Source organism: Chiloscyllium plagiosum, unplaced genomic scaffold (genome assembly GCF_037043375.1).
Source record: "Chiloscyllium plagiosum isolate Xiang-an unplaced genomic scaffold, Cpla_swu_hap1 HiC_scaffold_19, whole genome shotgun sequence".
In the NCBI taxonomy this organism is placed as follows: Eukaryota; Metazoa; Chordata; class Chondrichthyes; order Orectolobiformes; family Hemiscylliidae; genus Chiloscyllium; species Chiloscyllium plagiosum.
The window spans coordinates 45,875,516-45,891,292 of record NW_028270157.1 but is presented as its reverse complement, the minus strand read 5'-3'; the positions used below and the strand labels follow the sequence as shown (position 1 = coordinate 45,891,292).

Sequence of the window (15,777 nt, the reverse complement as noted above, 5' to 3'; positions counted from 1 at the left end):
CGGAGTTTACAGAATATTTAAAGTAATAGTTTTGGAAGTAAGCTTTGCCAATTTGTTCAACATTTGTGAAAATGACCGATGCTGGTCCTGAAACATAACGAATGAAATAGCGGGATGTTAGAAAATGGTGCAACCTGAGAGATTCCGGATTTTCCAGTAACAGGCACAGCCATTTCGGGAAAATGTGTATCCGTGCACACACATTTTCTGTCAGTTGCAAAGTTGTTGTATATTCAGACATAAGTGTCACGGAAGCATGCAAATGACTATTAATAGCTAAATAACTCCAATATATCATATAAACAAACTGAGCATAATCAATCTAAAAGGCTCTACATCAAAACCTCAAAATCTTGGCAATGCTGCTACTTCTGCACTCTTAGGCCTCTCCCAGGCTCAGCGTTACTGGTTGCTAAGGAACAATCTAACATGCAAAGGTAAACAAGGCGACTCCGATAAATTGCTGGTTAGAAAATTTATGAAATTGCCACATTTGCAGAGCTCTCACCCAGGTAAGGTTTGCCTGAATAGTTGTATCGCAAATTATCAGCCAGGCATGTGCCCTTGGAACCTGAGAGTGTGCTGAAAAAAATATTTTTCTTCCAAAAAGAAACCTCAAGCATTGATCTGCGCCGTACAGGATGAAAGGGAAAGACAAACAAATAAAAGGACATGATTGCAAGAAAGAAAATGGGAAATCCTTTACTACGAGTATTTTCGGCCAAGGGTATCCGTCGAACTGGTGCAGTCGAACATACTTAAAAACCGAAAGAACTGCAGATGCTTGTATATCAGAAACAGAAATTGCTGGAAAAGCTCGGCAGATCTAACAGCCTCTGTGGGTATAAATCAGAACTAACGGATCCAGTGTGAAGGGTTCTGAGGAAGGGTCACTTGACCCGAAACGTTAACACTGTACATATTTACTCACTGCATCCAAACTCCTAATGGGTCTGAGCAATAGTCTGGGCGGCTGCAGGAATCCGTGATAATAGTAAGATTGCAGTAAGATGAGAAATGAAATTAATAATGGTAAGCTCAGTTTTGTTATAGCTACCTGTTTATAACACAGGGGAGAAACTTCTGTTGCTATAGCCCTTAACTTCAGGACATACCAAAACACTTTACAAGCAATCACATCCTTTCCAATCGTTGCCATATTGGAATGTAGCAGCCAGTTTGTACAGCCGTACAGTACCATGATCAACATGTCCCCAACCTTCCAATCTTTGGGGACCAGACATACACCAAAAGATACCCATTGGGACCCCTCTCCCAAGTACTGACTGCATATTATTACCCAGGAAGTTTCAGCTTTTTAATTGGACAATTTTCCCAATGCCTGTGTGAATGTCTTGGATTTCAATTTAGACTTGGGAAGATATTTGACTCAATTCCCTGAATATTACTCAGGAAACATATCCAAGGCAGGTTACTTAAACATTTAACTCCACCCCCAACCCCCCCTCCACTGATTCCTCCAATTCCCCTGACCCTCTCACCCCATGCACTTTCAAAACCCATTTGAATGTCACTGAATCCTTCACTCCAAAGCCCTGGCCCCTGACCCAATCTCACCACCCTGCCATCCTACCATTCCTCCCATCTGGCATCCTATCCATCCTGCCACTCTGCCGGCTTACCTCAACTCACTTATTGACAAACAGACTGAAAAGCTATTTAAACATCAAAAGATTTCTTGTGTGTCTGTGAATGAAGACAGACCATATTATGGTAGCTACTGCTGTAAAAGGGAAGCATAATTTGGTCACAAGAAAGGACTCCAATATCAGATATGCTCCAACAAAAACAGAAATTGCTGGAAAAGCTCAGCAGGTCTGGCAGCAGCTGTGGAGAGAAATCAGAATTAACCTTTTGGGTCTGGGAACCTTCCTCAGAACTGACGGTCGCTAGGAAAAAATTGTTTTTTTAATGCAGGAGATAGAATGGCGGGGAAGGGGAGATGAGTAAACAATAAATGGAAATAGAGCCCAAAGAGAGAGAAGGACAGTTAATGGCTACTAATGGGGACAATTAGTGGCTAACAGTGGGTTGTGTGTAATAGCAGGCCGTGCGATAACAAGCTCTGGTGTGTGGGAGTTTTGGTAAGGGCATTGCTAGAGGTTCTTGCATGGAGCCCCAATGGTAATGGAGAAAAGTAGGAGAATCAATCGGCTAATGATTACTGTTTCTGGTTGATTCAGGCTAGTGCGATGATGACTACATATTAACCCTGGTCTGTGGTCAGCAGTGAAGACATGCAAAGATTTTTCTATTCGTTCATGCTGAAGGACTTATGCCTGAAACGTCAATTCTCCCTCTCCTTGGATGGTGTCTGACCTGCTGTGCTTTTCCAGCACCACACTCTTGACTCTGATCTCCAGCATCTGCAGTCCTCACTTTCTCCATGGACATCACTGGCCAGGCCAGCATTTATTCTTCATCCCTATTTGCTCTTGAAAAGATGAGTATGAGCTGCCTTGTTGAATCACAGTAATCAGGATAACTTCCAGTGTTTAGAGATCTCTTTCAGTGCTGTGCACTCCGTAAATGATCAGTGGCAGATGTGAGCAGGACAAGCAACACTGCCCTAGCATTATGAGGTTTGTTTAGTGACTAGTTACCACAACTTAATACTTTTGGTTTGTTTCGATGCTGACTGAATTGATGCAAAACTGATATAACAAAGCCTGTGTAGCAGCATAGTAAATCTGACATCATCTTCTGTTCTTCCAGATTTAACAACATGTGCAGTTGCTTTCCAATTTGTCACATAACAATAATGAGTGCTGTTAGCTTCAGTATTATTTTCATCTCAAAATGCACAGCAACATATTTTATTGATTTTGACTGAAGGCTAAACATGGCCAGGACACTGGGATAAACTTAGGCATTCTTATTTGAAGTAGTGGTCTTTCGTATCTAACTAAGGGTACCCATTGTTGTGGTTCTGTTCGCCGAGCTGGAAGTTTTTGTTGCAAACGTTTCGTCCCCTGGCTAGGCAACATCATCTTGGGAAGCGCTCCTGCGAAGCGCTTCTTTGATGTTTCCTCCGGTGTTTATAGTGGTCTGTCCCTGCCGCTTCCGGTTGTCAGTTTCAGCTGTCCGCTGTAGTGGTTGGTATATTGGGTCCAGGTCGATGTGTTTGTTGATGGAGTTTGTGGATGAATGCCATGCCTCTAGGAATTCCCTGGCTGTTCTCTGTCTGGCTTGCCCTATGATAGTAGTGTTGTCCCAGTCGAATTCATGTTGCTTGTTGTCTGCGTGTGTGGCTACTAAGGATAGCTGGTCGTGTCGTTTCGTGGCTAGTTGATGTTCATATATGCGGATTGTTAGCTGTCTTCCTGTTTGTCCTATATAGTGTTTAGTGCAGTCCTTGCATGGTATTTTATACACAACATTTGTCTTGCTCATGTTGGGTATCGGATAAATAACACACTAAGGAATCTACAAAAAAACGGACAGATAACCAGAGCTGACCTACAAAGAATGAAACCGGAAAGCAACAACACCCCCAGATTCTATGGATTACCTAAAGTACACAAACCAGACATCCCACTCAGACCCATAGTATCACTACCAGGGACACCATCATACAAACTGGCCAAAGAACTACAACAGAAACTGAAACACCTGGTCAGCGGATCCAAACACGCTATACAATCAACACAGGAATTCTTGGACATCATCAGAAATATACACATAGACAAAGAAGAAACCATGATATCATTCGACGTGACGGCACTGTTCACTTCGATTGACAAAACCCTAGCCAGAGAAACAATAGCCAACCTACTGGACATACAGAACAGAAAACAGGACGCTGAACCTATCAACAAAGACGGCATACTTAAACTACTGGACTTGTGCCTCACAACACACTTCACATTCAACAACCAGATATACGAACAAATCAACGGAACACCCATGGGATCACCAATCTCGGGACTCATAGCAGAGGGAATTATGCAAAGGTTAGAACAAACAGTCCTACCACAAATTCAACCCAAACTCTGGGTCAGATATGTCGATGACACGTTTGTAATTATTAAAAACACGGAAATAGAAAAAACACACCAGATCATCAACGCCACACTCACAGGAATCCGATTCACGAGAGAAGAAGAAAAGGATAGCCAACTCCCATTCCTAGACGTGATGGTACAGAGAACACCAGACGGAGAATTCACTGCAAGAGTATACAGGAAAGCCACACACACAGACCAAGTCCTAAACTATGAAAGTAACCACCCCAACACACACAAACGAAGCTGCATCAGGACACTATTCAAAAGGGCCACAACACACTGCAGTACACCAGAACTGCAAAAAGAAGAGGAACACCTATACAAGGTATTCGCCAAAAACGGATACCCGCGCAACTTCATCAGCAGATGCCTAAGAGAAAGACCACAGAACGAGGACATACCACAACCAAAAGGACTAGCCACACTACCATACATCAGGAGCATCTCGGAACTGACTGCCAGACTACTGAGACCCCTAGGACTCATAACGGCACACAAACCAACAGCCACGCTCAGACAACAACTCACCAGAACGAAGGACCCGATACCCAACATGAGCAAGACGAATGTAGTGTACAAAATACCATGCAAGGACTGCACAAAACACTATATAGGACAAACAGGAAGACACCTAACAATCCGCCTTCATGAACATCAACTAGCCACGAAACGACACGACCAGCTATCCTTAGTAGCCACACACGCAGACAACAAGCAACATGAATTCGACTGGGACAACACTACTATCATAGGGCAAGCCAGACAGAGAACAGCCAGGGAATTCCTAGAGGCATGGCATTCATCCACAAACTCCATCAACAAACACATCGACCTGGACCCAATATACCAACCACTACAGCGGACAGCTGAAACTGACAACCGGAAGCGGCAGGGACAGACCCCTATAAACACCGGAGGAAACATCAAAGAAGCGCTTCGCAGGAGGCTCCCAAGCACTGATGATGTCGCCTAGCCAGGGGACGAAACGTTTGCAACAAAAACTTCCAGCTCGGCGAACAGAACCACAACAACGAGCACCCGAGCTACAAATCTTCGCACAAACTTTAAGGGTACCCAGCATGGACGCTTTTTTAACGTTTCATAAAAATGGTAGAATTTCATTCCCTCAGTACTGCAGTGGAATGTCAGCCTGCATTATATGTATACTTTACTGCAGTGGACACCACAGTAAAAATGCTATTAAAATACTCTACTAGAAGTTATACTATATATAAGATACACGGGCAATCCAATTTGCTACTGGCAAAATGTACTTCTCTCAACATTTTCAAATATTCATTCTGGACATATGCTCATCACTAGCAAAACTGGAATTTTTTGCTTATCTGATTTCTCCTTAAGGAAGTGGCAGTTGACCTTCTCATTGAGCATTTTAATATAATTGAGGGGCTTACTTAGTCACACCAGAGGAGAATTAAATATCAACCATGCTAATATGAAACAGGAGTCACATGTACTTCAGATACGTTTTATCTACAGAGTTTCAAAACTGACTTATAATATAGAAACAGCTACAATGAAATTTTGAACGCATTCATATTCATTAATTAATCTGGAACAAAAGCATGATAACATTAAGAATTTTCCCTCATGAAATAACAAAAATCCTTAAATTTAAAATTAAAATTTTGCAATAAGTCAATAATATTTATGGTTTGTACAGATTTCTATCTATTTTTATGTTGTCATGAGTGCACTTCATTTCTTTCATTCACAGGGTTAACTGAATCTGTGATAGTTCACATTCATCAGAATAATCATGACAGGAAAAGTGAAATGGGTAACAGACATTGATAAATCTGTGCTTTTAAATAACTTTGAAAAAAGAGGCTGGATCCAGGTGTCGGCAAATGAGGACTGGAATTTTTATTGGTGAGTAAACTGTAGAATAGTAAATCAGTCGATTCTGATTTGATTACTGAATATACAGACATTGGAATTATGAATCAAAAACAATAGTACCAGAATTTTTTGAAAGCATCTACTCTGTGCAATTTTGATATATCGCGAGCATGCTGCAGGAATTTTAAGATCAGATGGTGAAGAAGGATATCTGGAGCAAAGTAGAATTCATAGAATCCTACAGTGTGTAAACAGACCATTTATCCCAACAAGTCCATATCAACCCTCCAAAAAATAACCGACCCAGACCCATTTCCCTACTACTCTATATTTACCCCTGACTATACATCCCTGAACGCCATGGACAATTTAGCATGGCCAGTTCACCTAACGTTTTATATTTGGTCAATTCTCCAGTTTTTCAGGATGTTCCAACAGCTGCCGTATAATTCTTCTTGAATTGTAAAACCAGATTTTCTTTTGACAATGTGGTTTCACAGGGTTAGGAGACGAAAGGGAATTGTACACAAAAGTACTCTGTAAAGACAACATTTAGTTCAATTTTTCTAAAGACTGTCAGCAAGCTGCATCAGAAGGATGGTGAAGTGCCAAAGGGTGGGAAATATGAGGGCTTTGGACAGAGTTTGAGAATAAGTAATAGAATGGTATAGTTCCCAAAGTCCCTCATCGGTGAAGCGAAAATACAGTATTGTTGCTTGAGATGGTTAGATAAGGAAAAGTGTATCTGAAACTCTAGAACATCGTACTGAAAAGAATAGCAATAGAGCTTGTCCAATAGATGGTGGCAGGAATTCTCAGTATGTGGATTGCCTCACCGTAGATCCTTCAAATATTTGTGCTACCTTTCAGAGTTACCTTTTACTGTTACTTCCACATATCACAGAACCTTACAGCCCTTTCATTGCTTATCATATTATTACTGCCATGTAAACGCTTAATGAAAGATGGACGTTGTACTTTTAAAAAGCAATATGGAATATGAACACCGTACCTTCACAAAATAGACTTGAACAGAATCAAATGATCTACTTTGTCGTTTTTGGGTAGGCGGATACAAATGTGCCTGAACATATCTCAAGGAAATTGCTTAAAATACAAATGGTCCTCTCAGGTGCTAATTGATTACCCCTCAATATTCAGTGCTGGAGATTTAAAATGGCAATGACCACTAGACTTGCAAATATGGAATTACAAATAAAATTATTCAGAGAGAATTATTAGAGCTGGAACCTTGATATCAAATATGTGTGTCCAATACTTTGGCTTCCAATCATTACATCAACAAAGGAGCAGTGGAAACTCGATTATCCGAACGTGATGGGTGGGTACTAATTGATTATTAAGAAAATCGATTAAATGCCTTTCCTCTGGGGCTCAGAGATTTAAAGTCTGCTCCCTATTCAGGAGACTGTAGCAGCACACACAACGCGCGAGCCCCAGCCCCCATCACCACCTCCCCGTCCAGCACCGACCCCCCCCAACCTGGTCCTACCTTGCCCCCCCCCAACCCAGTCCAACCCCGCCCCCCCCAGCACAACACAGCCCCCCCCACCGCGCCCTGTCCACCCCCCGGCCTCTCTCCGGGGCATCCGGACTGCACACCAACAACAAGACTGCTGCTGCCTTTGTGGGATAAGTCTCCAAATAGCGCACAAACCCACACACAGCTACACTCACAACTTTTTACTGCAACTTTTTGACAGGTTCCATGTTTACCCTGTACCGGACAATGTTGGAGAGATTATTCCTGGGAAGTTTGGGGGTTAGGGTACACCCCTCTGTAGGGGGTGTATTCCAGGGAAAGAGTGGGGAGAGAGAGAGAGGGCGGGCAGTCAGTCATTTGGAGACAGTGCCTGTTTAATCACTGTAAACAAAAGACGCTGGAAACACATCTTTGATGTAATGTTTCTATCGGGACCTTGAGATTTCCTTCAGGTAATCGATTTTCGGATAATTGGTATTCGGATAATCGAGTTTCCTCAGTGTACATCGATAGTGCCGTCAGATAGCTGAATGTGGCTGGAGAGGGAATTAGTAACCACAGTGACTGCCTAGCAAATCAGTCTGGGACATAAAACTGGGGGATATTTTTCCCCAGCACAATAAGGGACTTTGCCTCTCACATCACCTTAGCCAGAGAAAAGGGGTGACCAATTATTTTTCTTGCAAAGTTATATTTCTTTACTCCAGGAACTTGGCTTCAATTTTAACTGAAATGGCCAGAAATGTAAATCTCCATTGTTTCCAGGGAACCATGAGAGAATCTTTCAGGCCCACATGATTTCAATAATCATCTTAAGGACCATATAAACAAGTGACTGTTCTCTTTCTACTCCATTACTTGTCTAAGTGCATGTTAGAGCTTTAATAATAATCTTCTTGTTTGTGAGCATCTGTTTGTTTTCAAAGTGGGTGTTTGTCACATTTATATTCGGAAATTGTGAAAGCTAAAAATTTAACATTTCTTTGACTCAAATTACAAGAAAACTGGTCCATGTCTGTTCTTTAAGTTTACAGCAGTAAAGGGGTTAAAGCACTATCTGCATAATTACATTTTGTTGTAGGCAGCCAAGAGATGAGAAAAGAAGACCATAAGACATAGAAGTGGAAGCAAGGCCATTCGGCCCATCGAGTCTGCTCTGCCATTTAATCATGGCTGATGGTGTTTCAATTCCACTTACCCGCATCCTCCCCGTAGCCCTTATTTCCTTGTGAGATCAAGAATTTATCAATCTCTGCCTTGAAGACACCCAACGTCCCAGCCTCCACTGCGCTCTGTGGCAGTGAATTCCACAGGCCCACCACTCTCAGGCTGAAGAAATGTCTCCTCTTTTCCGTTCTAAGTTGACCCCCTCTAATTTTAAGGCTGTGCCCATGGGTCCTAGTCTCCCTGCCGAACAGAAACAACTTCCCAGCATCCATCCTTTCTAAGCCATGCATTATCTTGTAAATTTCTATTAGATCTCCCCTCAACCTTCTAAACTCTAATGAATACACTCCCGGGATCCTCAGCTGATCATCATATGTGAGCCCTATCATTCCAGGGATCATTCGTGTAAATCTCCGCTGGACACACTCCAGTGCCAGTATGTTCTTCCTGAGGTGTGGGGCCCAAATTGGAGACAGTATTCTAAATATAGCCTAACTAGAGCTTTATAAAGTCTCAGAAGCACATCACTGCTTTTATATTCCAACCCTCTTGAGATAAGTGACAACATTATATTTGCTGTCTTATTCACGGACTCAACCTGCAAATCAACCTTTAGAGAATCCTGGACTAGCACTCCCAGATCCCTTTGTACTTTGGCTTGAGGAATTTTCTCACCGTTTAAAAAATAGTCCATGCCAGACCTCGCACTTGCTCACATTGAATTTCACCAGCCATTTCCTGGACCACTCTCCTAAACTGTCTAAATCTTTCTGCAGCTTCTGTACCTCCTCAGTCCTACCTGCCTGTCCGCTTAACTTCGTATCATCAGCTAACTTCGCCAGAATGCCCCAGTCTCTTCATCCAGATAATTAATATATAAAGTGAACAGCTGCGGCCCCAACACTGAACCCTGTGGGACCCCATTTGTCACTAGCTGCCATTCCGAAAAAGAATATTTTATCCCAACTCTCTGCCTTCTGTCAGACAGCCAATCTCCAATCCATCCCAGCAGCTCACCTCGAACACACGGGCCTTCACCTTACTCAGCAGCGTCCCGTGAGGCACCTTATCAAAAGCCTTTTGCAAGTCTAGATAGAGGACATCCATTGGATTTCCCTGGTCTAACCTACTTCTTATCTCTTCAAAGAATTCTAACAGGTTTGTCAGGCACGACTCCCCTTACTAAATCCGTGCTGACTTGTTCTAATCCGACCGTGCACTTCCAAGAATTTAGAAATTTAGAAGATAAACTATCCCTCATATCTTCCGATCCATATCAATGTACTGAGTCATAGAGATGCATAGCATGGAAACAGACCCTTTGGTCCAACTTGTCCATGCTGACCAAATATCCTAACCTAATCTAATCCCATTTGCCATGATTTCACTTGGGAAGACACGAGCAATCTCCCAGATGTAATAGTGGCTGAAGGACCTGAACTGAAGGGAATTTATATTAGGCAGGAAATGGTGTTGGAGAGACTGTTAGGTCTGGAGGCTGATAAGTCCCCGGGACCTGATGGTCTATATCCCAGGGTACTGAAGGAGGTGGCTCTAGACATCATAGATGCATTGGTGATCATTTTCCAATGTTCTATAAATTCAGGATCAGTTCCTGCGGATTGGAGGGTGGCTAATGTTGTCCCACTTTTTAAGAAAGGAGGGAGAGAGAAAACAGAGAATTATAGACCAGTTAGTCTGACTTCAGTGGTGGAAAAATGCTGGAGTCAATTATAAAGGACAAAATTACAACACATCTGGATAGCAGTAACAGGATAGGTCAGAGTCAGCATGGATTTATGAAGGGGAAATCATGCTTGACTAATCTTCTGGAATCTTTTGAGGGTGTAACTCTAAAGATGGACAAGGGAGATCCAGAGGATGTAGTATACCCGGACTTTCAGGAAGCCTTTGATAAAGACCCACATAGGAGGTTAGTGAGAGCAAAATTAGGGCACATGGTATTAGGGGCAAAATACTGACATGGATTGAAAATTGGTTGGCTGACAGGAAACAAAGATAGTGATAAACGGCTCCCTTTCAGAATGGCAGGTGGTGACAAATGATGTGCCGCAGGGATCAGTGCTGGGACTGCAGCTTTTTACAATGTACATTAATGATATAGATGAAGGTATTAAAAGTAATATTAGCAAATTTGCTGATGACACAAAGCTGGGTGGCAGGGTGAAATGTGAGGAGAATGTTAGGAGAATACAGGGTGACCTGGACAGGCTAGGTGAGTGGACGGATGCATGGCAGATGCAGTTTAATGTGGATAAATGTGTGGTTATCCACTTTGGTGGCAAGAACAGGAAGGCAGATTACTACCTAAATGGAGTCAAGTTAGGTAAAGGGGCAGTACAACGAGATCTAGATGTTCTTATACATCAGTCAATGAAAGCAAGCATGCAGGTATAGCAGGCAGCGAAAAAAGCTAATAGCATGCTGGCCTTCATAACAAGAGGAATTGAGTATAGAGGCAAAGAGGTCCTTCTGCAGCTGTACAGGGCCCTGGTGAGACCGCACCTGGAATATTGTGTGCAGTTTTGGTCTCCAAATTGGAGGAAAGACATTCTGGCTATTGAGGGAGTGCAGGTTCACGAGATCAATTCCCGGAATGGCGGGACTATCTTACGCTGAAAGATTGGAGCAACTGGGCTTGTATACGCTTGAGTTTAGAAGGTTGAGAGGGGATCTGATTGAGACATATAAGATTATTAAAGGATTGGACACTCTGGAGGCAGGAAGCATGTTTCTGCTGATGGGTGAGTCCCGAACCAGAGGACACAGCTTAAAAATAAGGGGTAGGCCACTTAGAACAGAGTTGAAGAGAAACTTCTTCACCCAGAGAGTGGTGGGTGTGTGGAATGCTCTGCCCCAGAAGGCTGTGGAGGCCAAGTCTCTGGATACTTTCAAGAAAGAGTTGGATAGAGCTCTGAAGGATAGTGGAATCAAGGGTTGGGGGATAAGGCAGGAACAGGAAACTGATTGAGGATGATCAGCCATGATCATAATGAATGGTGGTGCTGGCTCGAAGGGCAGAATGGCCTACTCCTGCACCTATTGTCTATTGTCTATTTGGCCCATATCCCTCTAAACCCTTCCTATTCATATACAGATGCCTTTTTAAATGTTACGATGCGGAGGTGCTGTTGTTGGACTGGGGTGGACAAAGTTAAAAATCACCTAACACCAGGTTATAGCCCAGCAGGTTTATTTGGAAGCACAACCACCTGATGAAGGAGCAGCGCTCCGAAAGCTAGTGCTTCCAAATAAACCTGTTGGACTATAACCTGATGTTGTGTGATTTCTAACTTTTCAAATTTTGTAATTGTATCGGTCTCCATCACCCCGACCTTAAATTTACCTGGACCATCTCTGACACCTCCCTCCACTTCCTGGACCTTTCCATCTCCATTAATGAAGACCGGCTTGACACTGACATTTTTTACAAACCCACCGACTCCCACAGCTACCTGGATTACACCTCTTCCCACCCTACCTCCTGCAAAAATGCCATCCTGTATTCCTAATTCCTCCATCTCCGCCGTATCTGCTCCCAGGAGGACCAGTTCCACCACAGAACACACCAGATGGCCTCCTTCTTTAGAGATCGCAATTTCCCTTCTCACATGGTTGAAGATGCCCTCCAATGCATCTCGTCCACATCCCGCATCTCCACCCTCAAACCCCACCCCTCCAACTATAACAAGGACAGAACACCCCTGGTCCTCACTTTCCACCTCACCAACCTTCGCATAAACTGCATCATCCGCCGACATTTTCACCACCTCCAAACGGATCCCGCCACCAGAGATATATTTCCCTCCCCACCCCTTTCCGCCTTCCACAAAGACCGTTTCCTCCGTGACTACCTGGTCAGGTCCATGCCCCCCAACAACCCACCCTCCCTTCCTGGCATCCTTCCCTGCCACTGCAGGAATTGCAAAACCTGCGCCCACACCTCCTCCCTCACCTCCATCCAAGGCCCCAAAGGAGCCTTCCACATCCATCAAAGTTTCACCTGCATATCCACCAATGTCATGTATTGTATCCGCTGCTATGGATGTGGTCTCCTTTACATTGGGGAGATTGGACGCCTCCTCACAGAGCGCTTCAGGGAACATCTCCAGGACACCCGCACTAATCAACCCTACCACCCAGTGGCCCAACATTTCAACTCCCCCTTCCACTCTGCTGAGGACATGGAGGTCCTGGGTCTCCTCCACCACCACTCCCTCACCACTCGAGGCCTGGAGGAAGAATGCCTCATCTTCCGCCTCAGAACATTTCAACTCCAGGGCTTCAATGTGGACTTCCTCATTTCCCCTCCCTCCACCTTACCTCAGTTCCAACTTTCCAGATCAGCACCGTCCCCATGACCTGTCCTACCTGCCAATCTCCCTTCCCACCTATCCGCTCCACCCTCCTCTCGGACCTATCACCTCCATCCCCACCCCCATTCACCTATTGTACTCTTTGTACTTTAGTTTCATACACATTCAAGATGCAACGTATTGTTGAGGATCTCAGAATTTTGATCTTTCCAAATGTTGTTATTATAAAATTAGTTTAAAACATCTGGCCAACCAACTTTGTATACTTTCCAGTAAACTGCATTGTTACTACAACCTGCATGACATATTATATATGCTATAGATTTAGCACATAGCTTTTACTGAAATGGTGCTTCTTCAAATAACAGCACCTTGCCACTCAGACTACTGTTCTGTTTCTACTACAAAACAAACAATGCAAGGGCATTGATTTGAACTGAAGGGTTGAGAATCTAATAAATTACAAGCCTTAGACATCTTTGCAAATAAGGATATGGAGAAAATAGGGAAGGATCAACCTAGGGATCTTCCCCAGGTTCAGGGTTACCATCTAACCATCTTATTATAACATCTTGCTTATTTCTCACTCGTAGACATGTAGATTTACAAGAAAAACAAACAACATGTAGAATAGTCTCTTCTGACAGATTTTGAAGTCAGCAGTCTAACAGTAAAACACTGTTTGTCATTATAAGAAGGGGCAAACAGCTTGACAGCACTTGCAATGACCACAAGCAAAGGCCCAATGTTAGTAAAGGTAAAAATAACACAACACCAGGTTATAGTCCAACAGGTTTCTTTGGAAGCACTAGCTTTCGGAGCGCTGCTCCTTCATCAGGTGGCTCATGGGGCAGGATCATAGTACACAGAATTTATAGTAAAAGATCAGAGTATCATACAACTGATGCGATTAATTGAACAATTAATCACTTAGTATGGGTTGCAGGTCTGGATTCATTAATATGTAAATCCAGGAACATTTTTCAAGTCACATTCCCGAGACAACGTAAGGTTTCAAAAAAAAGGTGACATCTCAGCTCAGAGAATGTCTTAAAGGTGTGACTGACTGCCTACAGATTGTGTGCTTTTTGAACTAAATAGCGTGTGTGTGTGTATCAGCGTGACTGAGTATATGCCTGTGAGAGGGTATGCGCGTGAGTGTGAGTGTGGGAGTGTATATGTACATGTCTGAGAGAGACTGTGGGCATGAGAGATGGCTGCATGAGCAATGAGTGTGTAAGAATGTGTGTATGTGTGTGTATACAGTGTAGTGGGGTCCAGTCGACCAGGAACATTCCTTGTCATAATGGACATTTCAGCACTCTATACCAGCATCCTCCACAATGACGGCATTGCTGCAACAAACTCAGTACTCAGTACCAACTACTTACGAATCTCCAGGCACCATCTTACGACTCATCTGCTTCATCCTCAACCATAACATTTCCATGTTAGACAACTAGTTCTTCATCCAGACACATGATATAGCCATGGGGACTAAACTTACATTCCAAAATGCCAACATCTTTATGCACAAATTCGATCAAGACTTGTTTTCTGCACAGGACCTCCAACCAAAACTATACACCAGATATATTCACAATATTTTCTTCCTGAGGATTCATGGCGAAGAGTCACTGGAACAACCGCACAGTGATATCAACAAGTTTCATCCCATCATCAGACTTACCACGGACTACTCTTTAGTATCTGTCTCATTCTTAGACACATGCATCTCCATCCAGGTTGGGCGCCTCAGTACCTCACCCTACTACAAACCTACGGATAACCTCACAATGCTGCCCTTCTCAAACTTCCACCCTAAACATCTTAAAACAGTCATCCCCTATGGACAAGCCCAATGCATAGACAGGATCTGTTCAGATGAGAAGGGATGTGATGGACACCTGAAGATGTTGAAGGATGCCCTCATAAGAACAGGATATGATGCCAAACTTATCGATTGCCAGCAAGCCATAGTGAGAAACATAATGACCTCCTCAGGAGGCAGACACGAGATACGACCGATAGGGGACCCTTCGTTGTCCAGTACTTCCAGGGAGCAGAGAAATTACGCTATGTTCTTCACGGCCTGCAACACATTATCGATGAGGATGAGTACTTCACCAAAATCTTTCCTACGCCTCCTCTTCTCACCTTTAAGCAACTGCCAAACCTTAAACAGATCATTGTTTGCAGCAAACTGCCCAGCCTTCAGAACAACATTGACCACAACATCGTACAACCCTGTCATGGCTACAACAGCAAGACATGTCAGAGTATCGATATAGATACTACCTTTACATGTGGGGACTCCACCCACCGCATGTGCGGCATATACTCATGTGACTAACATTGTCTGTCTCATATACTGTAAGCAAGGATTCCCCGAGGCATGGGACATTGACGAGATCAACTAGATGCTACAACAATGGATGAATGGACCTCGTGCAACAATTGCCACTCAGGGATGTTCCCTCCCAGTCGGGAACACTTCAGCAGTCAAGGACATTCGGCCTCAGGTCTTAAGGTGACCATCCTCCAAGACTACTTCGGAATATGCAAGAATGCAAAGTCGCTTAGCAGAGGCTGATAGCCAAGTTCGGTACCCATGATGATGGCCTCAACTGGGATCTTGTTTTCATTTCACACGACAGGGGACCCCACTATACAATCCAATACACACACACACATACACACAGACACTCATGCGCACACTCTCTCACAGGCATATACTCCATCACACTCGCACGCGCACACGCACACACTCTCACTCTCTCTGTCCCTCATGCAAGCACACACACACATATAAATCTATGGGGTTAATTTGCATTTTCAAATACATGCTATTTTGTTCAAAAAGCACAAAGTTTGTAAC

General features: G+C 43.5%; 1 protein-coding gene across 1 annotated transcript in view; it reads left to right on the top strand.

Annotated features, from left to right (window-relative positions):
- The first annotated feature begins 776 nt into the window (after positions 1 to 776).
- Positions 777 to 15,777, top strand: part of LOC122559375 (polyglutamylase complex subunit TTLL1-like) — an 88,568-nt gene continuing 73,567 nt past the window's right edge. Inside the window, exons 1-3 of the mRNA XM_087997296.1 lie at positions 777 to 838; positions 2,205 to 2,603; positions 5,767 to 5,921. Of these exons, the coding sequence (XP_087853422.1) occupies positions 5,809 to 5,921 (113 nt within the window). The 5' untranslated portion in view covers positions 777 to 838; positions 2,205 to 2,603; positions 5,767 to 5,808. The remainder of the gene's footprint in view (positions 839 to 2,204; positions 2,604 to 5,766; positions 5,922 to 15,777) is intronic.